Below are 21,653 nucleotides of genomic sequence, written 5' to 3' on the forward strand. Positions count from 1 at the left end.
GGGCGCTGGGCTGTACTGGGAGCTGCTCTGGGCGCTCCCGCCCTCTGGCGGCCGAGCGAGGCGCTGCAGGAGAGCCGCGGTTCGGGAGGGGACAAATGGGGGACATAGGGACACTGGGAGCACTGTGGGCAAATGGGGGGACACAAGGGCACTGGGAGCACTGTGGACAAAGTTGAGGGGGGGACACAGAGGCAATGGGGGCGCTGGGGACAAATGGGGGACACAGGGGAACTGGGGGCGTTGGGGACAAATGGTGGGACACGGGGGCTCTGGGGACAAAGGGGACAAATGGGGGGGACACAGGGGCACTGGACTGTACTGGAGTCACTGGGGCACTCCTGGCAAGGCCTGGAGTCACCAGAGGTGGGGTGACACTGGGGAGTTACTGCGGTGTTCCTTGGGATACTCAGTTTTGCTGCAGTGGCCACAGTGACAATGGGGGGCACCAGGGACATAAGGGGGCCCCTGGGAAGGGAAACTGAGGGACCCAGAGACATTGTGGGGGGCTCGCTGTGGCTGGGGTGGTAACACAGAGGTGGCACTGCGGTGCCCCTGGTCGTTGGGCAGGGTCTTTTTGGACTGGGAGGGACACGGTCCCCACACAGGAGCTGGAATTGCTTGGGAACACTGGGATTTCTTCTGTAGTCAATGGGGAGTGTTACTGCAGAGGGCTCTGGAAACCCTGTGGAGGGTATGCGGGTGTCCCTGAGGACATTGTGCAGTGTGGCTGGAGAGCCTGGGGACGCTGTGGAGGTGATACTGAGCTGGCCTGGTGGCGCTGAGAGTGTGCTGGTGGGTGACTGGGCACATTAAGAAGTGCACCCGGGGCATGAGGACATTAGTGGAGGGTTCTGGAAGGGTCCCTGGGGACACAGGGTGTGGTGACTGAGGCTGCCTTTCTGTCGCTGTGGGGAGTGCCCATGGGGACACTGGCATGGCTTACTGGGGTGGGGCAGTGGCCACTGGTCCGGAGAGGGGGTATGACCGGGTGAGATGGGGACAATGGGGACATTGACTCCCACTGTGACCAGATCCTAGCAGACACACATGCCACCCCCCAGTTCCAAACCCCTGAGGTGCACAGCAGAGCTGGAGATGGGTAGGAGTCCCACTTCCCCCAGGGTCACTGCCCCAGCCCCAGGGTGTCGGCAAAGCTGGGAACTGCTCGGGCTGCCCCCGCCACGGCAGAAGCGCTGACACCGAGAACCGCGGGATTGCTGAGCTCAGCCCGCTGCAGATTGAAGGGGGTTTATCGGGGGGGCCCCTTAAGCCCCGGGTGCTGAGCGCAGCCCCCCGGCGGGCGGCCCCAGGACCTTGGCCCCGTCCTTGTGGCACAGCGGGCGCACGGTGCTGGCGGCGGCACCGGGAGCCAGCGCTGGAGGCGGCGGGAGGCTGGAGCTCGCTGCCCATCGTGGTGCTGACCTCCAAGGAGCGGGTGCTGAACCGCAGGGCTGCGGGGCTCACCATGGGAGCCGGGGCCAGCGCCGAGGAGAAGCATTCCCGAGAGCTGGAGAAGAAGCTCAAGGAAGACGCTGAGAAGGACGCCAGGACCGTCAAGCTGCTGCTGCTGGGTAAGGGGGAGACAACACCCTGGGGGACTCCTCATCCTTTGTGCATCTCACCCTAACAGCCCACCTAATGCACCCCTGAAACCTGCCAGCACCCCTCAACTCAACCAGCACCCCCCAACCCAACCAGCACACTCCACAGCTGCCCCCAAACCCAACCAGCCAATCCAACATTCCCCTGCCCCCCCCAGATGGACCCCCAAACCCAAGCAACCCACCCTCACAGTTCATTCAACATTCTCCTGGCTCACCCAGGACTCTTAAAACCAAGCAGTCCACCCCAACATCACCCCCATTCCCAGCAGCCCTAAACCAAACCTCCCCATCTCAACAGCCGACCCAATGTTTCCCTGATGCCTCCAGCACCTTTAAACCAAACCAGCACAACCCAGGAGTGCTCCCAACAGCCTCCCATTCCCAGGCATCCCTAAAACCAAGCAGCCCTCCCCAGTAAAACTGCCAAAGTTTCCCTGACCCCACTCTAACCCATTTAACAGTCCCCAGGCCCCTGCTCCTAAGCACCCCTAAACCCCCCTAAGAGCCAGCCCATCCTAGCAGTCCTGTGACCCTCACAACACCCCTAAAGCCAACCAGCCACCCCAACAACCCCCCCATTCCCAGGATCCCCAAAACCAGCTCATCCCAACTTGCTCAACACTCCCTACCAGGCACCCTAAACACAACAGACCACCTCAACAAGAAGATGAGATCCTGAGACCCTGGGGTCCTAAGATCCACTCTAAGATCCTCTGGCTTCCATACATCCCTGAACCCAAGCAGCTCATCTAACATCCTCTACTCCCAGCCCCAACCAACACATCTTAAGAGCCTTCACCAACACTACCTATTGCCACCCCAGCCTGTCAGCACCCCTGCCCCATCTTCCTAGGGGACCCTATACCACCACCCCATGTCTGTCCCTGAAGCCCCCTTGTGCTGTGTGTCCCTCCAAGTCCTTCCCAGTTCTCCAGGGGTGGCTGAGGATTGAGGTGCTGTGTATATGGTGGGGCCATGGGTGGCATCACTATCCTCACAGCCTGTCCCAGGAAACATCCCCCTGCACAGCCACTAGTTTGGGGCATTGAGTGGTGGGTGGCAGGGTTGCAATTCCACCATGTCCCCAAACCCTCCCTTAGGCTCCTGAGACCGTCCCTGGCTGAGCTGCCTCAGATCCCATTAGACGCAGCAGCTCAGGCTAACCTTAATGCCACTGGCACTAGGCTGTTAATCCCCCTGCACACCCTGAGCCATGGAGCTGGCACAGCCAACAGTGCTCACAGCCATTTCAGGCACCAAGATTCTCAGTGAGCCAGCACAGGGCTCAGCTAGGAGTGCCCACGGCATGGGCACAACCATGACCCATGCTTTGTGCCCTTAGGAGCAGGGGAGTCCGGGAAGAGCACCATCGTCAAGCAGATGAAGTAAGTACCAACTGGGGGTCACTTGATCGTGCCCACCATGCAGTGTCTGTCCCACACTGCAGCCATGGGGTGCCCCATCCCACTGTGCCTGACTCTGCCCCATCCCCCTGTGCCTGACTCTGCCCCTTGCCACTGCCATGGGGTGCATCCACGGTGTGGCTCAGCTCATGGCACCCAGCTCAGCCTCATGCCTGTGACCTTCCCCGGGCAGGATCATCCACCAGGACGGTTACTCGCTGGAGGAATGCCTGGAGTTCATTGCCATCATTTACAGCAACACGCTCCAGTCCATGCTGTCCATCGTGCGGGCCATGACCACCCTCAGCATCCAGTACGGGGACACAGCTCGCCAGGTGAGGAGCATTCCGTGCTGGGCAGGGGTTCCCCCCAGTGCCCAGGCCCCACTAACCCCCATCCCTCACAGGACGATGCCCGTAAGCTGCTGCACCTCTCAGACACCATCGAGGAGGGCACCATGCCCAAGGAGATGTCAGACATCATCGGGCGGCTCTGGAAGGACTCGGGCATCCAGGCCTGCTTCGACCGCGCCTCCGAGTACCAGCTCAACGACTCTGCCGGCTAGTACGTGGGGCAGGGCGTGGGGGTGTGGGAGGCACGAGGGAGTTCCAGCCCGTATCTCACGCCCACCGCGTGCCTGGCCAGCTACCTGTCCGACCTGGAGCGCCTGGTGACCCCCGGCTACGTCCCCACAGAGCAGGACGTGCTGCGTTCCCGTGTCAAGACAACCGGCATCATCGAGACCCAGTTCTCCTTCAAAGACCTCAACTTCAGGTGGGAGCCAGCCCCCAGAGAAGGCTGGTGCCAGGGGGTGGGCAGGGAGAGGGGGGTGCTGACCCTGCCTTGTCCTCCCCAGGATGTTTGACGTGGGTGGGCAGCGCTCAGAGAGGAAGAAGTGGATCCACTGCTTCGAGGGTGTGACCTGCATCATCTTCATCGCGGCTCTCAGTGCCTACGACATGGTCCTAGTGGAGGATGATGAAGTGGTGAGGAATGCTCACCACCTCACACCCCCTCTGCTTTGTCCCCATCGTGATTTGGGCATCACCACGGGGCTGTATCTGTCTGCAGAATCGCATGCATGAGAGCCTGCACCTCTTCAACAGCATCTGCAACCACCGCTACTTTGCCACCACTTCCATTGTCCTCTTCCTCAACAAGAAGGACGTCTTCCTGGAGAAGATCAAGAAAGCCCACCTCAGCATCTGCTTCCCCGACTATGACGGTGAGTGTGGCAGTGGCTGCTGGTGCTGGGGTGCTGCTGGAGGTTTGGGTGCCACCACCCCCGCAGGAGTCCCCCACCAGGTGTCCTCAGCACCCCGTGCAAGTGGTGGCTCATGAGCCTTGAGGGACGTGCAGAGTTTCACCACCCGAGGGAGCGCCGGGTAATCCTGGGCTGGCACTCTGCCGGGGGACACCAGCCCAGGAGGGGACCCCGCTCACTGCCACACCGCAGGTCCCAACACCTACGACGATGCGGGCAACTACATCAAGCTGCAGTTCCTGGAGCTGAACATGCGGCGGGACGTGAAGGAGATCTACTCCCACATGACCTGCGCCACCGATACCGAGAACGTCAAGTTCGTCTTCGACGCCGTCACTGACATCATCATCAAGGAGAACCTCAAGGACTGCGGGCTGTTCTGAGCCCCAGGCGAGCACCCCTGCCCTGGGGCCAGCCCTCCTGCTGGCCCCATCCCACCTCCACACTCACCTCTGCTTGCTGCAAACCCCTGGGATTTGACATGCTCAGCTCCAAAGCCACCCCTGGTGAAGAGGGGAGGGGGAGTGGGGGCACAATCTCACTCCCCCTCCCCATCAACTCTCCCACCAGTCTGCACTGTGAGGCCCCCAGTTCTGCTGGGGGTCTCTGGGGCTCCAGGTCCTAGGGATACCTGGATGACCCTGGATACTACAGGGTGTTGGATACTTTCAGGTCTCTCAGTACCCCTTGGAGCAGAGGGTGCTTGGGGGTCCTGGGTGTCCCTAGGTATTTGAGGAATGCTGGGGTGTCCCTGGATTCCCTTTAGAGCTGAGAGGTGCTGGGTGTTCCCAGCTGACCCTCGCCACTGGGAAGACTGGGGTTTTGGGTGCCCCTTGATGCTGGGAGTCCCTGGTACCCCTCGGAGCTGAGGGGTGCTAGGGGTTCCCTTGGATGCTGGTGAGTCCTAGATGCCCTCTGAAGCTCTGGGTGCTGGGTTGGTCCCTCGGGTGCTGCTGGGTGTCCATGAGTGCCCCTGGAGTTGGAGGTGCTGGAAGTCTCCAGGAATGCTTTGGAGCTGGGAGTTCTTTAGGTGTGGGGTGTCCATGGGTGATGGGCTCCTGTGGGCTGCTGGGGTCAAGGGTTCAAGGCTGTATCTCCCTCTGGGCTACAGATCATTGGGTGTTCCTGAGTACTGGGTGTCCCAAGGGACTGTGTGATACTGGGGATTCCTTGGTGGCACCATGCCACCGCAGCAGAGCCAGGGGGTGGTCATGTGTTTGTTCCCCCCACCCCACAGCCCCTTGGAGTAGGACTCAGCCCTGCAGCACCATTGCAGCCACACCCCCAAGAGTCCCACCACTGCCCTCACCTCCCACCACCAGGGGCTTCTCCTGACCCCAGGGGGATGCTAACTCACCTTTGTCCCTCTCCCAGCCCCAGGGAACATCCCAGCCCTCCCACAGAGGTGAAGCCCCTCTGCCCACTCCCATGTCACACAGAGCATTCCGGTATATATAATATTTCTCACTTTTTTTTTTCCTTTCTACATTTTATTATTTCAAACCATGTGAACAATTTGGTAAAACATCCTGTGGGAAAAGCGACGCCGCAGGCACCGGCTGGAGGGTCCCCCTGGGCTGGGGGGACAGCGGGGGCCGCTCTGTACAGCGGGCTCTCCTCGCCCAACGCAACAGCTAACCCTAAAAACTAGGCTTAGAAAGAGGGGGGGGATAGAGGCAGCGGGCAGCACCCCCTGCCCACCCTCCTGCCTGAGCTGCCCCTCAGGACGGAGGCAGCGAGGCAGGGTGGGGTGCAGACCCTCCCCCGCAAAGGCACACGGTTGGGGGGTGGGCTGGCCACGGAGGATGCCACCACCAAGTAGCACTTGATGCTTTTAAATAGTTTGGTAAAAAGGTTTTCTTTAAAAAGTAACCTGTCCCCAACCGGTGTGGTGTGGATTTTTTGCATGGTTTTGGGTTTGGTTTTGTTTTCTATTTTTTTTTTTCTTTCTTTCTTTCCTTCTTTTCTGGTTTACTAAAAGGAATGTCATCGGTCGTGTTTGTGGCTGGGTGGGCATCCCCAAGGGGACCCTGTGCCCCCTGTGCCAGCAACACTTGCAATGTAAACAGTGAGAGCGCCAGGGCTCGGAGTGAATGAAATGGGGGCTGGAACGGTTCAGGGGGTACAAACCAAGATTAAAACCTTGTCTTCCCTGGAAGGGCAACGCCGGCGAGGAGGAGGACAATGGTGGGGGGAAACACGTGCAGCAGGGAGTACATGGGCCCTGCCACTGTGCTGGCACTCAAAAAGTCTCTTCATGTGGTGGGCGAAGGAATGAATCTGAAGAGAAGCAGGAATGGGAGAGATGGTGTGGTCCTTCCTTTGCAGCTCCTAGGAAAGAGAGGTCATGAGGAGGGAGGGTCTGGGGACAGGGCAGCCTGCAGCTGGCAGGCTGTGCCCAGCCCATCCCTGGAGGATGGTCCATGACCACCCCATTTGAAGAGCTACCACTGAGAACAGGACCCACCTGGGCAGCGCTGCCCTCAGAAGAGACCACAGTCCTTCAGGTTGTTTTTGATGATGACGTCAGTGACGGCATCAAAGACAAACTGCACGTTCTTGGTATCTGTGGCACAGGTGAAGTGGGTGTAGATCTCCTTGGTATCCTTTCTCTTGTTCAGGTCCTCGAACTTGCTCTGGATGTAGCTGGCTGCCTCATCATACTTGTTGGCCCCTGGGGAACAAGAGACACTGGGCTGCCCCACAGTTGTCCACAACCACCAACCTCTCTCAGGGCAGATCCCCTTGTGTTGTGTCCCCCCACATCTCCCATATCCTGAGGCACCCCAAACACCACCACATCCCACTTGCTGCCCCAACCCACTGCTCCTCAGGCACAGAGAAGCCAGCATTTCTCCCCTAGCACCTCCTGCTACCCTGCCTGGGGTAAGGCACCACCCACTGCCCCTGCACTGAGGGTCCCAGTGGTACCTGTGTACTCAGGGAAGCAGATGGTGAGGGAGCTGTGCACAATCTTCTCCTCAAAGAGGTCCTTCTTGTTGAGGAAGAGGATGATGGACGTGTCTGTGAACCACTTGTTATTGCAGATGCTGTCAAACAGCTTCATGCTCTCATGCATCCGGTTCTGGCAGGGAAGATCGCAGCATGAGCTGGGCAGGGACCCCCAGACAGCACCCACCCCACTGCTGCCCAAACTACCACCCCCCGTGCTCCTGCCTTCCTGGACAGGGGATGCCAATGGCCCTGCAAGGCTTGGGCCACACTGGCCAGGGCACTGGTGGCCACCAGAGGAGGGGATGGCTCATAGCACTGGTTCCATCCCCATGACTCACCATTTCCTCATCCTCAGCCAGCACCAGGTCATAGGCACTCAGGGCCACGCAGAAAATGATGGCTGTCACCCCCTCGAAGCAGTGGATCCACTTCTTCCGTTCTGAGCGCTGGCCACCCACATCAAACATCCTGCAGCAGGGGAGTGACGTGGGGATGGATGGCACCTCCCAGCCCCCCACCCTCACCCCAAGCCCTGTGCCCCCACATCAAACATCCTGCAGCAGGGGAATGATGTGGGGATGGTTGGCACCTCCCAGCCCCACCGCCCTCACCCCATGCCCAGTACCCAGCTGCTCAGAGCAGGAGCAGCACTGGTGTGGGCAGAACACAGTGCCTCTGCTCCAGGGATTTTGCCAGTACTGAGGATTTGCCCTGGCTCCTGCTGCCAGGACAGTGTCCAGGCTCATTTCCCAGCTAAAGCAAATCCCTGACGTGAGCTGGGGCAGGATCAGGCTGCCTTTCCCAGGAGGTGCCAATGTCATATTCCCCAGAGACTTGCTCCAGAGCAGGCACAGCAAGGATTTGCCAGAGCCCTTGGACCAAGAGGAGCCAAGTCACTGTGGGCTCAGCAGGACTGTGGCAGCAGCAAGGCTCAGGGATGATCCCAATGTGTGCCCCTCCCACCACAGGCAGCAGAGGATGCCCTGCCTCCATGGAGAAGAGCCCAGCAGTAGCATTCCACACGCCCTGCCATGCCCACTGCCAACTGCTTGGTTGGCAGGAAGGCTTCCCCACTAGGACACACTGCATTCCCTCCAGACCACCCCCACTGCCACCTCCAAAACGCTGCCCTGGCAAAGCACAACCAAGTTTCCATCCCACCAGGGTGGCACCGGGGTTCCTGCGAGCCCCCCGCATTCAGAGAGGATCCCAGCAGATCTTTCTGACATCAGCTCTGTTGCCATGGGACTAAATTCCCTGGGGATGTGCACAATGGAAGCTTTTTGCCTCTGAAACCGGAGCCCTGATTATTTCCCGTGGGTTTTCAGTGGAAAGCAACCACGGGATGCCAGCAGGCAGCGCTGCCACTGCCTGACCCCGAGACCCCAGCTCCTGCCCAGCGCCCTTCCTGCGGCGGAAGCAGCGTCACAGCAGAGGGAGGAGGGATGCCTTCCCCCTCCCCTCCTTGCCAGAGCCTGGATCCGCCCCCAGGCTGAGCTCTGTGAAGTGTTTTTGAGGCTGTTCCAGCTATTTCAGCGGTTTCCGCTCTCTGAGGCAGCAGTTCCCGCCATGAGCAAACCAAGATGTGGGGAGAACTGAATGCATGCACGGTCCATCCCAGCATAGGAAGGAAGGGTTTTTTTCGCTTTCAAAAAGGCAAAAGGGAAAGAGGTCAGACATACTTGAAGTGCAGATCCTTAAAGGTGAAGTGAGTCTCTACGATGCCTGTGGTCTTCACCCTGGTACGCAGCACATCCTGCTGCGTGGGGATGTAGTCAGCACGAGCTATCCTCTCCAGATCATTCAGGTAGCTGGGGACAAAGAGGAAAGGTGCTGCAGGAGCCGGATCTTGGGACATCCCCACACTGGCCCCGAGCCCCCTGTCCACCTCCCAGCATTGTTCAGTTGGGGTGGGCAGTGTCAAGCTGGGATGCACAGCTGAGGTCCCATGTACATTCTGGGGTCACTCCATGTCCCTGCCAGACACAGGCAGGGCAGGACACCAGTGACCGGAGTGACAGGGGACACACAGGACCATGGGACTGAGGGCAGTGTGCTGGCACCGGGAGCCAGGCAGAGGATGCAGCCAGGGCTGGGGGGCTCATCCCGTTTCCCTGGCCATTTGCACAAGGGGGAAATGGCAAAAGGAAAATATTCAGCGCTATGGCAACCAGCCACAGTGCCGGCGGAAACAATCGATGGCGCCATGCCATTTATAGTCAAAAACACAAAGGGACGGCATCCTGGGAGGAAGCAGGAGGCGGGAGAGACAGGGAGCAGCGCTGTGGGGGGCTGCAAACGTCCCGAGCCCCCCCGGGGAGCACAGCCTGCCCTGCTGCCCGCAGGGTCCCAGCAGAGATGGTGGCCAGGTCCCCCGTGTGCAACACCCACCAGGACTGATGAGGGGGGATCAAGGCGGGTTTTGATTTCTCCAGCTCACATTGCTTTAATTGGGTTACTACAAACGGGCTCTTTTAAGCAAATTAGGCTTGTCTTAATTAAGGCATTTGTGGCCCTGTAATCTGGTGAAAGCCAGATTACAGCCCGCGAGGCCATAGGGATCCTTGGCTCCGACGCAGCACGGCCACTCGCCAGCTCCTGGGAAACCCTGCAGTGTGACAGGGCAAGGCCAGAGCTGGTGGTGCCCCAGGAGCCTGCTGTGGGTGTGAGGGTGGGGGACCTGCACGTTACTGCTGCAGAGCAGCTCAAAAACAGCCGGAAACACACATGGCCTCTGGCTGACAAAAAACAGGAAACGCCACAGCAGGGCCCTACGCAGCACCACAGGCTCCTGGACATTGCATCAAGCCCCGGGGTGCTGGTGAGCACAACCCTGGCACCCCAAACTCCTGGAACCCCAAGAGGCAGAGGAGGAACAGGATGGGGGCTGCAGAGGGCAGGGGCACAGGCAGGCTGTGTGCTGGGCACAGCACAGAGCTCCTGATTCCCAGGCTGTCCCGTTCCATCAGCACCATGGGCACATCACTCTTGTGAGATGGGCAAGGGATTGGTTGCTGCACAGGCATCTCCACAGGGCTGGAAAAAGGCTGGAGCAACAGCTTGAAGGTGCTCCTAATTAATGGCTGTCCAACCCCCCACCATGTGCTAAATGCTCCATAATGGCACTGACAGTGAAAGGCACTTGGCAGACACTGTGCAGATACACCTGCTCCAAGTATGTGTATAAGCTCCCTGGCACCTGCTGGGTGTCCTGTGCTCCCAAACCAGCAGTCACTGCCAAGGAAATGGCAGTGCTGCCTGGGGAATGATGGGGCTGAGAAGACAGGGGCTGGGGAAGGAGGGTGTGTGCCCATCAGGAGGAAGTGAAAGCTGCAGGAGCAGGGGTAAAGAGCTGACAGGAGTTTCTCCAGGTTTGGTGCTTGCCAGGAGCTTTCCTGCAGTCTCTTCCCCACAGTGGCCTCAGTGCAAATGAGGGTCCTGACATTGCCATGCATGAAGGGACAGCTGGGGAAACCAGGTAAACCACTTGCCCTGGGATGGCAGTGAGTCCCAAGCATGCAGGATCCCAGGCAAGACCAGGCTTGGTGGGGTGTTCTTGGCACACCAGAAGCTCCCCCCACACTCCTTTGCCATAAGGGGTCTGGGTGAAGAAGGTAGGAGGGCACTGTCCAAGCTGAACACAGACTCAGCTGTGTTGCTCTCTCCAGCAATGGTACATTAGGCAGATTAACTTTATTTATTAATCTCTTCAAGGATAAACCCAACCAGCTGCAGCAATTTATCTACCTAAACACCAATTTGCTGGGTAATGCCCAGCCTTTCTGTATAAAAAAAGTTAAAAAAAAAAAAAAAAGCCTCTTGAGCATCCTACTCATCCTCTTCAGACCTAAGTGTCCCCAGGGCTTTCCTTGGGAATTTTTCCTACCTTGACAGCCCATGAAGGGCAGGACCCTGGCTGTGCTCATGAGTAGGGAGCCAGTGGAGAGCATCTCCTGGGGAAAGGGGGTGGGGACAGAGGAGTGGCAGGAGGGGGATGCCCCAGTGCCCCCCCTCCCAGGGTACACAGCACCCAGCCAGAGAAGGAAACAGCTTTCGAAACATCCGCCTTCCCAGTTCCTCTCTGGCTCAGCCCCAGCACCACGCGAGAAGTGGCAGCACCAGCTCCTAAGCCTGGTGAACAGCAGCCCCTGGGGGGATTTTCTGTTGCTTGATAAAAGCATTGTGGCTCACAGGGCTCAGCTGAGGTGGGCAGAGGAGGGGGTACTCACTAGGCAGCAGAGTCGTTCAGCTGGTACTCTCGGGAGCGGTTGAAACAAGCCTGGACCCCATTGTCAGCCCACAGCCTCCGGATGACGTTGGCCAGGTCCTCTGGCATGATGCCCTGCTCCTCAGCAGTGGAGGAGAGTGCAAACAGCTGCCGAGCATCATCCTGCAGGAATAAAACAGCTTGAGCATTGGCACAGACTTATTAATGCTCACTCTGCCCCAAAGGACCTGATGGGAGCCCACCAGGGAACAGCAGGGCTTGGGCTGAGCCACCTTTAATCCTAGTCCAGTTTTGGGCACATCCATTTTAGCCACCAAGAACCCCCATCCCTGACAGGCACAGTGAGAGCAGGAGGGCACCCACCGCTCTGGAGGAGTCTCCAAAGTCAATCTGCAGGTTCCCCATTGCCTTGATGATAGCCATAATGGACTGGATGGTGTTGCTGTAGACTACAGCTTTGTACTGCCGGCACTCCTCCTCTGAGTAGCCATCCTCATGGATAATCCTGGGGGAGGGAAGAGACACAGGCAAGGTCAGCCCTTTGTGGGGTACCCCAGGACACTGCTCCCTACCCATGCTCTGTCAGCCACTGGTTTTGGAGCCTGTGGGCAAGGCCTGAGCAGTGTCTGCCACAGTGACAGTGCAGGGACCACTCACTTCATCTGTTTGACGATGGTGCTCTTCCCAGACTCACCAGCACCTGTGGAGAAATGAGAAGGGATAAGGTCTTGTCCAAGGGATGAGCCAGGAACCCCTACCCTACTGGGACACCCCCCCCAGCCTAGGGAGGGAATGCACCAGGTGCTTCAGCCATTGGAGAAGCAGAGCAAATAACTGGATGTGCACTGGAAACATCAGGACCATGAAACAGGGAACAAAAGGAGAGCCTGGGGGGCCCTTGCAATAGTTCCCAAGGGGAGAAACGACACCTGCTCTGGGCCAGGAAAATGGCATCAATACACTTACATTTTCCCCACAGTCCTAGCATGCCACAACCAACTGGTAATCCTGGCTTTGGTTGAACCTGAGGACTCCCCATGACAAAGGGCCAAGCTCTGTCCATCACCTGCCATCCCACCCCCAAATCTGAGATGCCACATCCTACATCCCCTCTGTGCTGGGGAACAATGGAAAAACCAGCCCCACTGCATATGCACAGCTGGAGGCAGCAGCAGCCAGGATGCAGGGATGCTTGTGCCACAATGTACAGGCAGGGAACTCGGGAGTAATTTGCCACCTCCACCAGCCAGCTCAAGCAATCCCAGCGGGCTCAGCCGCCCCCGGGCTGGTTCTGAAATAGCGTGCACTTCCCAGCCTGCCAGGCCCTGTGCCCCGGCCTGCTGCGGAGGCGGCTGCCAGCAGGGAAAGCCGATGGCTTTTGGGGTCGTTTTGCTTTTCAGCATCCAAACGCAGGGTTCCATGAGTTCAGAGAGACAGCCAGGGTGCCTGAGGTTCTCCTTCCCCCACCCTGTCCCCCCCAGGGATGTCACCCCACTCAGGCAATGTGCAGCTTGGCCCAGCCCTCCCTCCACAGGCTGGGAGCAGGGAAGAAGCAAAGTCACCCTGGCTGCAAGAAAGGGGAAGCTAAAAGGGGAAGCTGAAAGAAAGGGGCATGTCTCTTGTCCCCTCTCTGTGCAGGGAGTGTCACAAGATGGATGAGTGCCTGGTTCATCTTGCCCCAGGACCCCCAGCAGGATGAGGCCCCTTTGGCTGGGCACCAGTGTGGTCCCTGCCTCCGGGTACAAATCCCAGAGGATCTCCCAAGCCAAGTCCATCCCTGTGTGCTCTCACAGCCCTTTTTGCGGATCCCCCCAGTGCAGCTCTTGGCCTTGGAGATGCCCTTACAGGGGGCCCCAAGCAGGCCTGTGCCAGCATGGCCGCAGAGGAGGCAGAGATTACAGAGGAGGTTAGAAAAAAAATTTTTTTTTTTAAAGAGCAGATTATGCTAAAATTAACTGGGAAAAACAGGGCCCATCGTGCCAGCTGAGACATGGCGGCAGGGAACAAACTCCTTCCATGCATGTCCCCAGCCTGAACACCACCCAGGTGACAGACATGCACCCCCCCAGGGACATCACTGCGGGCAGTGCTCAGGGCATGGAGCGCCCTGATGCTGGGGCAACACGGAGCTATAGAGACCCTGTATTTCCCACTCAAGGACCCTGCTCCACGGTTCCCATGCTGTATGTGCCAAGGGAGGGGCTGTGCTCAGCTCAGAGGTCACTGCTCAGCACAGCAGGGGCTCTCCTCCCTCAGCACCCTCAGGATGCTGACGCGGCACCCGGCACAGACCAGCCAGTGCTCGTGGTCATTGCTGGCAGCTCCTGCCTGGAGCTGGGAGCAGGGAAGGACTCAGCATAGCCCTTCATTTTTTCCATTAAATATCTCTGGTTTTTAACACCATCCCACCCCGCTGGTGGCCAGAGCAAGTGGCATTCACCCAATCCTTTCTCAGTGGTGCCTGGACAGGGAAACTGAGGCATGTGGCAAGCGCGAACCCGGTTTATCAGCACCTCTGAGGTGAGGTGCCAGACAGGCGTCCCCATCTCCTCCTCTCTCTGACCCTGCCTGACAGTTTCTCCCTGCCAGGAGGGAACAACCCCGCGGGGGCCTCCCGCCTTATCCCGGCAGGGTGACAGTCACAGGGTGACCATCACCGAGGCTGGCTATTTCCTTGCAAATTTCCTCCACATCTCCCGGCTCCTTCCCTGCTCCCTGAGGAAGGCAACCATGTTCCAAGTCAGCCCCTCTGCCTCCCATCAGGAGCTTGCCCAGCTTGAAGTGAGCAGGAATTTGCACCTGAATTAACAGCTCCCCTCCCCAGGCGGGGGACCCTCCCCAGCCCCCTCGATGAGTGCAGCGGAGGGGAAGGATTTCCAATCCCCGGAAAACCCCAGCTGCCGCCCATTCAGCCCCAAAACAATTCCTGGGCTGGATGCCAACCGCCAACTTCCACCCTCCAGCCCAACCCAGGCAGGACGAGGCAGTACCAGAGGAGCTCTGGGCTCTTGTGCCGGCATCGGGGTGGGGGGGATGGAGACCCCCACTGCCATGGGCTGACCCCACGGCTGTGCTTTCTCCAGCCCTGCCTCTCTGCAGGCACTGCTTGCTCTCTTCTGGGCTCATTTCCTCCTTTTCTTTGTTAAAAATAATCTTCAAAAATTTAAAACAAGCAAGCAGTTGCCCGGCTCCAGAACTCCCTGCTATTCCCCTGGCAAAAACTTTATTGAGCCAACATATATATTTTGCAGCCCATGATTTATGATGCTTTCTGGGCAGCAGATATTTAGTGCAATATATGCACATAGTTCTGGGCAGCACATACGTAATCCCTGTATTTTAGGAGCTGGCCACAGGTTTCAGGATCCACCTCACCCCCCATCACCGGCAGGGGATTTTCCATTTTTCCACACGGCACCATCCTTTCAAATATTCAGGCATAGATGGAAGCAATGCATAGCTGGAAAATTCTCATTACGGGGGAAAAGCTGGAATTCAATCTGCCAGCAGGTCCAGAGCCATCCCCAGCACCCAGAGGCCCATCCCCTGCTGCTGGCCCGGCAAGCTTTCCCAGCCTGGCAAACAGCAGCTATTATTTGAGCATATATTTCAGCTATTATTTGAGAATTTACAGATGGGATTTCGTTCTGCACAAACCCACCAATCCCTTTCCCCACGGGACAAACAGACGGCAGGACAGAGGCACAGCTGCAGAGCCTACCCACCGTGGCACCTGTGGGGTCCTCACTATCAAGTGGGATGGACAAAAGGGTGTATTAAAAGCAGAGCTAGCCTAAAGACTCAAAAACTAATAACAAAAAGAGATTCCCCTCGACATTTCCCTTCCTACCCAAAATAGACGGAAAATTGCTGTAAAAATAATCACATTTTTTTAAAACCCCACAGTGACACAGGGCGTTTTTCCCAAGGGCCATCCCATTCCAGCACAGGGCTGGCTGCTTCCCAGAAGGAGCCGTGCATCGTTGGCTGGTTGAATGCCACGTCCTCAGGCAGGACCTCAAAAAATTGGGAGGTGCAGACCCCCTATCCAAGGCAGCTGATAGAGATGCAAAAAACCACCAACTTCACAAAAATAAATAAAAATAAATTGGCAGCATGAAGGATTTTCAGGGCACACAGGGAGGAGGTGGGCTAGGGATGGTTCCCCAGGGGGAGCACGGAAAATGCACCCCCGGCGCCAACAAGCCACAAGCTGGACAAAATTACCCTTTTGCTGAGCTTTTTCCAGAAATCCTGAAACTTTGCCGCTCTGTTTCTGCCCCTGCCATGGCCAGAGTGGTCCTTCTCCCCCTGCACCACTGCTAGCATGTGCCCCCAGGCCTGTGCCATTATCCTGTCCATCCTGCCCTGACAGGATGCTGCCAGCACCCGAATCCCCTCAGCTAGGTTTTCCACCAGCAGGATGGAGAATCACTCAGCTCCCCCAGCTCCGGTGATTCAACCAGTCTCCGGGCCGGAAACCCGCGCTCTGGCCTGGAGCAGGAAACCCGGTGGCTGCGGAAAGGCCAGGCCAGCCCTGGCTACAGCAACAGCACCTGGGACACAGTGATCCCAGCCCTGGATAGGCTCACACCACGGGACACCTCCTTCCATAAATCTGCATATTGTCAGTATATAGTATATAGTGCTTTTTGATATATATAAATCAATGTGTATGTTGCTCCATGCAAAAAAGATATGTGTGTGTATATATATATACACATGCACAAGTTAAAATATAAAATGCATTTCTGCTGTACATCTGTAAAAATATATGTCAAACATACACATGTAAGCCTGTTCCTTCTCCTGGGCAAAGCCCAAGTGCTCATCTTGGAGCAGAGGGCAGCTGCTGCCCCTAGGATATCACCAGTGGGGGCATTGTAGTGACCCATTCCATCCCAACCTATCCCAAGGGGTTGGATAGCAGATTCCCCTGGATCTAACAACACTGAGTCCTTCCCTTGTCCCCCCACATTGTGACACCTCCTAGCCCATTGCAAAAACACTGGGGCTCCCAGTGTTCCCACTGAAAGGAGGACCCAATCCCTCCAAAAGCCAGGACTAAGGAAGGAGTGGGGACAGAAACAACCCCCAAGACAGGACGAAGCAAAACAAAGCAGGCAGCTCACACAGAACCCAGGGCAGATCTGGGGCCACGCAACCTCTGAAAGTCACAGCTGGTCCCTCCCTTCCTCTATTTTTATGCAAGCTTAAAAAAAAAAAAAAAAAGCTGCTTCCGAGCCCTGCCTGGTCACTGTCTGTCCCAGGCAGGATCTGGTACAGGCAGTTCCTACCTGACATACCCTGGTGGGACCACCCCAGCAAAGGCAGTGTCCTCATCCCAGGGTCTGCACCTAGAGCAAAACCCTGGGGATTAGCATCATCAACCCACCAGCACCTTCTCCACCCCTAACATAGCTGAAAAATCCTTTACTTTCCTAATCCTCCAAACATAAGGAATAAGAGCCTTTGAGCATAGCAATCACTTGCCTGCCGCCAAACCTGCATCCCCCTGGAGCATCCCAGCTCCCACAGACAAGAAGGTGGGTTGGCCAGAACACTGCTGCCCAGCAGAAATAGTCAGTGACTGCAGGGTTTTGTGTCCTAGCGATGTGAGGAGCCGACAGTGGCACCAGGAGATGTTGGAAGTATGGTGCAGATGCTCCAGGTGCTTTCAAGCGTCATTGATGGCTTCTGGCCTCTCCCAGCACCAAAACAGCAGGAGACCGCTGTTTTCCAGTGGCAGGGAAGGGGAAATTGTTTTGCCTGGGGAATATTGCTTCATCTGGGCCTTCTCCCATCAGAGACTGGAGCTTCAAACTATCTGGCACACACTCATTTTGCCAGAGCCAGCAGCAGAGGCAAACCTGCCGGCAGTGCCAGGTGACAGAGCAGGAGCGGGGCTGTGCCCACGCCCGCAGAGCTGTGTGCCACCAGCGGGTCCTGCTGCCCCCACTGCACTGACAGCGTGCCCGTGTCCCTCCAGCTCACCCACCTCGGCAGGGGAAAGGCAGGAGGCAGCACAGACCCGAGGCACCTGCAGCAGCCAGCCCCGAGTCTTGTCTGCTCCTACACTCCTGATGCCACCATCACAAACTGAGACTGGTGCCTTCCACTCACACCATGCCCTGCCTGCCTGCGGTGCCCCAGCTCCAAAGCTCAGCTGCAGGACACCATGAGTAGACACCAAAAAATCACGCCACGTTTGGAAGAGGCATCTCCTCTTCATGCTGTAGGTTGATGCAGCACAAAGGGTGAAGCTGTTTTTCTCTTTAGTTTTTCCCTCCCTTTTTCTGGAGGAGGCAGGAGGGTTGCAGCTCCCACAGAGGACCCTGGAGCTCTGCCTTGCTAAGAGGGATGAGGCCCCAGGTCTCCTCAAAGCTTTCCCTGACCATGGTGAAAAAAAAATAAGCCACAGGCAGGGTGACCAGCAGGGAGGTGGGAGCATGCCCTCAGAACTGAGGTCCCACCTCACAAAGAGGACATGTCACAAGCAGCAGCCCCCAGGGGGGCAATGCTGGCCCCACCTGCACAGCCACTCCCTGCCAGCTTGGGAGGATTTTACAGCCATAGCTCAGCTTGGAAATGAGCAGCACTGACCTAAGGCTTTGGTGCTATTGACACCTGAACAGCTGCAAGAGGAAGAAAAAACCCTTTTTTTTACACGTACAAAAAGAGGCATTTTGCTCTATTTTTGGCTTTAGAAAGCAGCTGAGATCAGAAATGCTGCTCGTAAACACTGGCCCCAGCAGAAAGGAGTGCAGACATCCTCTTCCTCCTCCTGCCTCCTTCAGCACAGAGCAAGACCCAGGAAAGGGATGTCAGCCAGTCAGCCTACATCATAATCCTTGTCACTCAGCAAGCCCCCAGCTGCTCCTCAGTGATGCTCAGCACCAAGAGGATGGGCCCTCCATACCTGGGCACCCAGAGCTGACAGGGTGATACTGCCTGGATGGTCCCAGGAGCCTCCCAAGGCTGGAGCTGCCAAACCCCCTCGGCCAGCTACCTCCCCATTACCTCTCAGCAGGCAGTGGGCTGTGAGGAGCAGAGCTGGCAGTAAGGCCAGCACAGGAGCAGCTCATGGTTTCTTCACCATCCCACAAATCCCACAGGGTTTCACTCCCCTCACACTCCCCTCCACAGAAAAAAGAGGGCCAGCAAGTGGGCCCAACCATCAAGCCCCCCAGACAGCACAGATCCCCTCCCAATATTCCCAAGATTCATTTTGTTGCCAGCACTGCTCGTGCCAAGGCAAAAAAAATCAAAATAAAGTAAAATGAAAAAAAGACGCACTGTGATAAAGGAGCGTTTTGAGGCATTAATTACGTATTTCTCAAGGCAGGCAGGGGTTGAGCAAATAAAGGCCTGCCGGATTTCAGCGTGACTTCCTGCTGCTGGCAGCTTCCTCTGCAGACAGCAGATGAGCCCAAAGACATTTTCTGTCAGGGATCCCTCTGTCCCGCTGCCCCACGGCGCCGTGGGAGCCTCACACGCTCCCACCTCGCACCTGGAGCGAGGCCTTCCCTGGGAATTTTGTACAGGGAATAAAAAGCCCAATTGGGAGTCATTAAGAGAAATAATAAATTAAAATAACACAGCGCTGCCTTGCCCGCAGGCACAGGGCAGGGCTGTGAACGCCCATGGAAGCATCACCAGGGTGCTTTGAAGAGAGCAAGCAGCCCGTTATCGGTACCAAAATCCAGTGTCCGTGAGGCAGAGAGCCTGTGGGCTGTGGGGGGCCCTGCCCAAGCCCCCCAAACCCCGCAGAGAGGGCAGGGTGATGGAGAGACTCGGGCCTGTCCCACTGTCCAGCGGGGAAGGCACGGGGCAGTGGGTGTCTGTCAGCCCTGTTACCTCCACCACAGCCAGAGGCCAGGGTAAGAGGAGCCCATGGAGGAGTCCACGGACCCTGGGTAGCTGGGACAGGCTGCCTGAGCTTGCAGATCTTTTTTAGGGGGCTTATCCAACAGGAAAGTGGGGATGCCCACACCTTTGTCCCAAAGGGATAAGTCCAGACTAGACACTGACCGTTTGGGGTGACAGTACTATAATGGGTGCCAGCTACATCTGGGGGACACCCCACAGCCCAGGATGGGGTGGCACCTGCTCCTGAGGGGCACCCAAGGCTTGCTGTAGGGCCAGCACCCCACTGTCAGTGGGACCCTCAAAGCCTGGAATGGAGCTGGCATCCTGCTCACAGAGGGGTGGGGAAAGAACCCCACTGCAGAGGAGACCCCCAGGATCTGCTGTGGGTACACTGCACTGCTGTGGGGAAACACTGGGAGCTGGGATAGGGTCAACACCCCACTACTGGGGGAATCCTTGGGACCTCCGATGGGCTCAACATCCCATTCCTAGGTGGGGGGGATCCGTGGGAGCTGGGATGAGATCAATTATCCCCTCCTGGAGGGAATCCTAGGATCTCGGATTGGATCAACTTCTCACTCCTGAGGGGGAATGTCTGGATGGGATCAACACCCGACTTCTGGGGGAAATCCCAAGGCCGGCTGCCCCATTCACGGGGAAGAACCCGGAAGGCTGGGGCGGGGCAGGCCCCCCGTTCTCGGGGACATCCCCGGGCCCGAGATGGAGCCGACAGCTCACTGTGGGGAGAGTCCGAAGGCTGGGCTGGGGCCAGCATCCCACTCACGGGGGATGCCCGGAGCGGGGCGGGGCAGGGCAGGGCACTCCCGGCGCTGGTACCCAGGGTAGCCGCGGGGCCGCGGGGGGCGGAGGCGGCCAGGCAGCCCGGTTCCGGCAGAGTCGGGCCGAGCCGGGCGAAGAAGCCAGGATGGGGGGGCCCGGGGGTGGGGCCCGGGGGTCTTACCCAGCAGTAGCAGCTTCACCTCCCGCGCCGCCTTCTCGCCGTCCTCCCGCAGGTTCTTGTCGATCATGCGAGAGCGCTCGGCGGCCGCCTTGTCCTCGGCGCTCACGGTGCAGCCCATGGCGGCGGCAGCGGCGGCTGCTGCGCGCGCCCGCGGCTCTGCCGGCCCGGCCCGGCCCGCCCCGACAGGACCCGCCCCGCGCCCCCCGGGGGCGGGGCTAACGGGCGCGGCCAATGGGGCGGGGCGCTGCCGGGGCGGGGCTGGTGGGCGGGGCCGCTCGCTGGCGGCGCGCGGGCCCTCAGGCGGCGGCGGCGGGTAATGGCGGGGGAGGGACGCGGTATGAGGGACAGGAAGGGGGAGGGACACGCTGTGTCCCGGGATAGAAATCTGCGTGGGACACGGTGTATCCCGGCACAGGCGGCACCGGCTGGGGCACACATGGGGAGGGAGATGGAGTTGGATGTTGCATTTTGGGGTCCTTTGGGTGCAAAATAGTGGGAGCAGCCCTGGGAACAGCGGTTTGGGTGATACTGTGTTTCAGGGCTGTCCTCTGTGGGGACACGATGTCACAGGGTGGTGGCTCAGAGCTTGGGCATGTCTCACTGCTCAGGGTCCCGTGTCCCCTGCCGCTGGAGGAGGGAGCTCCATGGCAGGTGTCGGGGCTGGGGGTGCCTGTGGCAAGGGATGGGACTGGGCAGGATGGGGCATCTCCGGGTCTCTCCCAGGACAGGGGGTCCCTCAGGCACTTGCCCTATCCACCAGCTCCCTGGGCTGCTCCCTTAGGAACTAGACCCCCTGCACTACCTGAGGAGGGGGGCCAGGTGTGCCCACTGACCCACGGGGCTGGCCCATGCCCAGGTAGCCCCCCTCATTCCATTCTAGCCCCACAGCAGCACCTCATGCCTGCCCAGCCTCTGCAGACCCTCCACACACCCCACTGGTGCAAACCGAGCAGGATGAGGGCAGCCAGGGATGCTTTTATCTCAGTGCCAGGGGAAGGGATACAGCATCCCCCGTGGAGTCTGCAGGCCTGTGCCCGTGGGCCTGGTGTGGCGGGAGCAGGGCTGTTCCCGTGGGAGCAGGCTGCCGTGCTAATAAGGCTTCGCTAATGAGCTGGCTTTGAGCCCAGACCTGGGGCCGGCAGAGGGGAGCGAGGGGCCAGGGCTGGGGGGGCTCACCCCACTCCACACTGTGCCATGGGCGAGGGCTGGGGGGCTGGCCGTGGGGGCAATGGGGGCACCCACTGCCCTGGCACCAGGAACAAATGGCCCAGCGCCCCTTCCCTGGAGCCCTGCTCCCAGAGCAACCCCACTCTCCAGGGATACTACTGCCATGGCGTTTGCTGGGGTTCCTGCCCTCACACAGCCCACT

At 58.4% G+C, this 21,653-nt stretch overlaps 2 protein-coding genes across 2 annotated transcripts; one reads left to right on the forward strand and one right to left on the reverse strand.

Moving 5' to 3' along the window:
- Positions 1–1,126: 1,126 nt before the first annotated feature.
- GNAT1 (G protein subunit alpha transducin 1) lies at positions 1,127–4,956 on the forward strand. The gene is made up of 8 exons (XM_079316863.1): positions 1,127–1,571; positions 2,947–2,989; positions 3,201–3,342; positions 3,414–3,571; positions 3,653–3,781; positions 3,864–3,993; positions 4,079–4,232; positions 4,464–4,956. The coding sequence occupies exons 1-8, from the start codon at positions 1,466–1,468 to the stop codon at positions 4,652–4,654; spliced, it is 1,053 nt and encodes a 350-aa protein (XP_079172989.1). The 5' UTR covers positions 1,127–1,465; the 3' UTR covers positions 4,655–4,956.
- Positions 4,957–6,193: 1,237 nt separating this feature from the next.
- On the reverse strand, positions 6,194–20,471 carry GNAI2 (G protein subunit alpha i2). Its single transcript, XM_079316862.1, has 9 exons — positions 20,285–20,471; positions 12,112–12,154; positions 11,818–11,959; positions 11,456–11,616; positions 8,909–9,037; positions 7,565–7,694; positions 7,203–7,356; positions 6,739–6,945; positions 6,194–6,602 (listed from the first exon to the last, which is right to left on the reverse strand). Exons 1-8 carry the CDS (start codon positions 20,400–20,402, stop codon positions 6,755–6,757), a joined length of 1,068 nt encoding a protein of 355 aa, XP_079172988.1. The 5' UTR covers positions 20,403–20,471; the 3' UTR covers positions 6,194–6,602; positions 6,739–6,754.
- Between the last annotated feature and the right edge of the window lie 1,182 nt (positions 20,472–21,653).

The sequence above is a fragment of the Erithacus rubecula genome (genome assembly GCF_903797595.1).
Source record: "Erithacus rubecula genome assembly, chromosome: 13".
Taxonomy (NCBI): Eukaryota; Metazoa; Chordata; class Aves; order Passeriformes; family Muscicapidae; genus Erithacus; species Erithacus rubecula.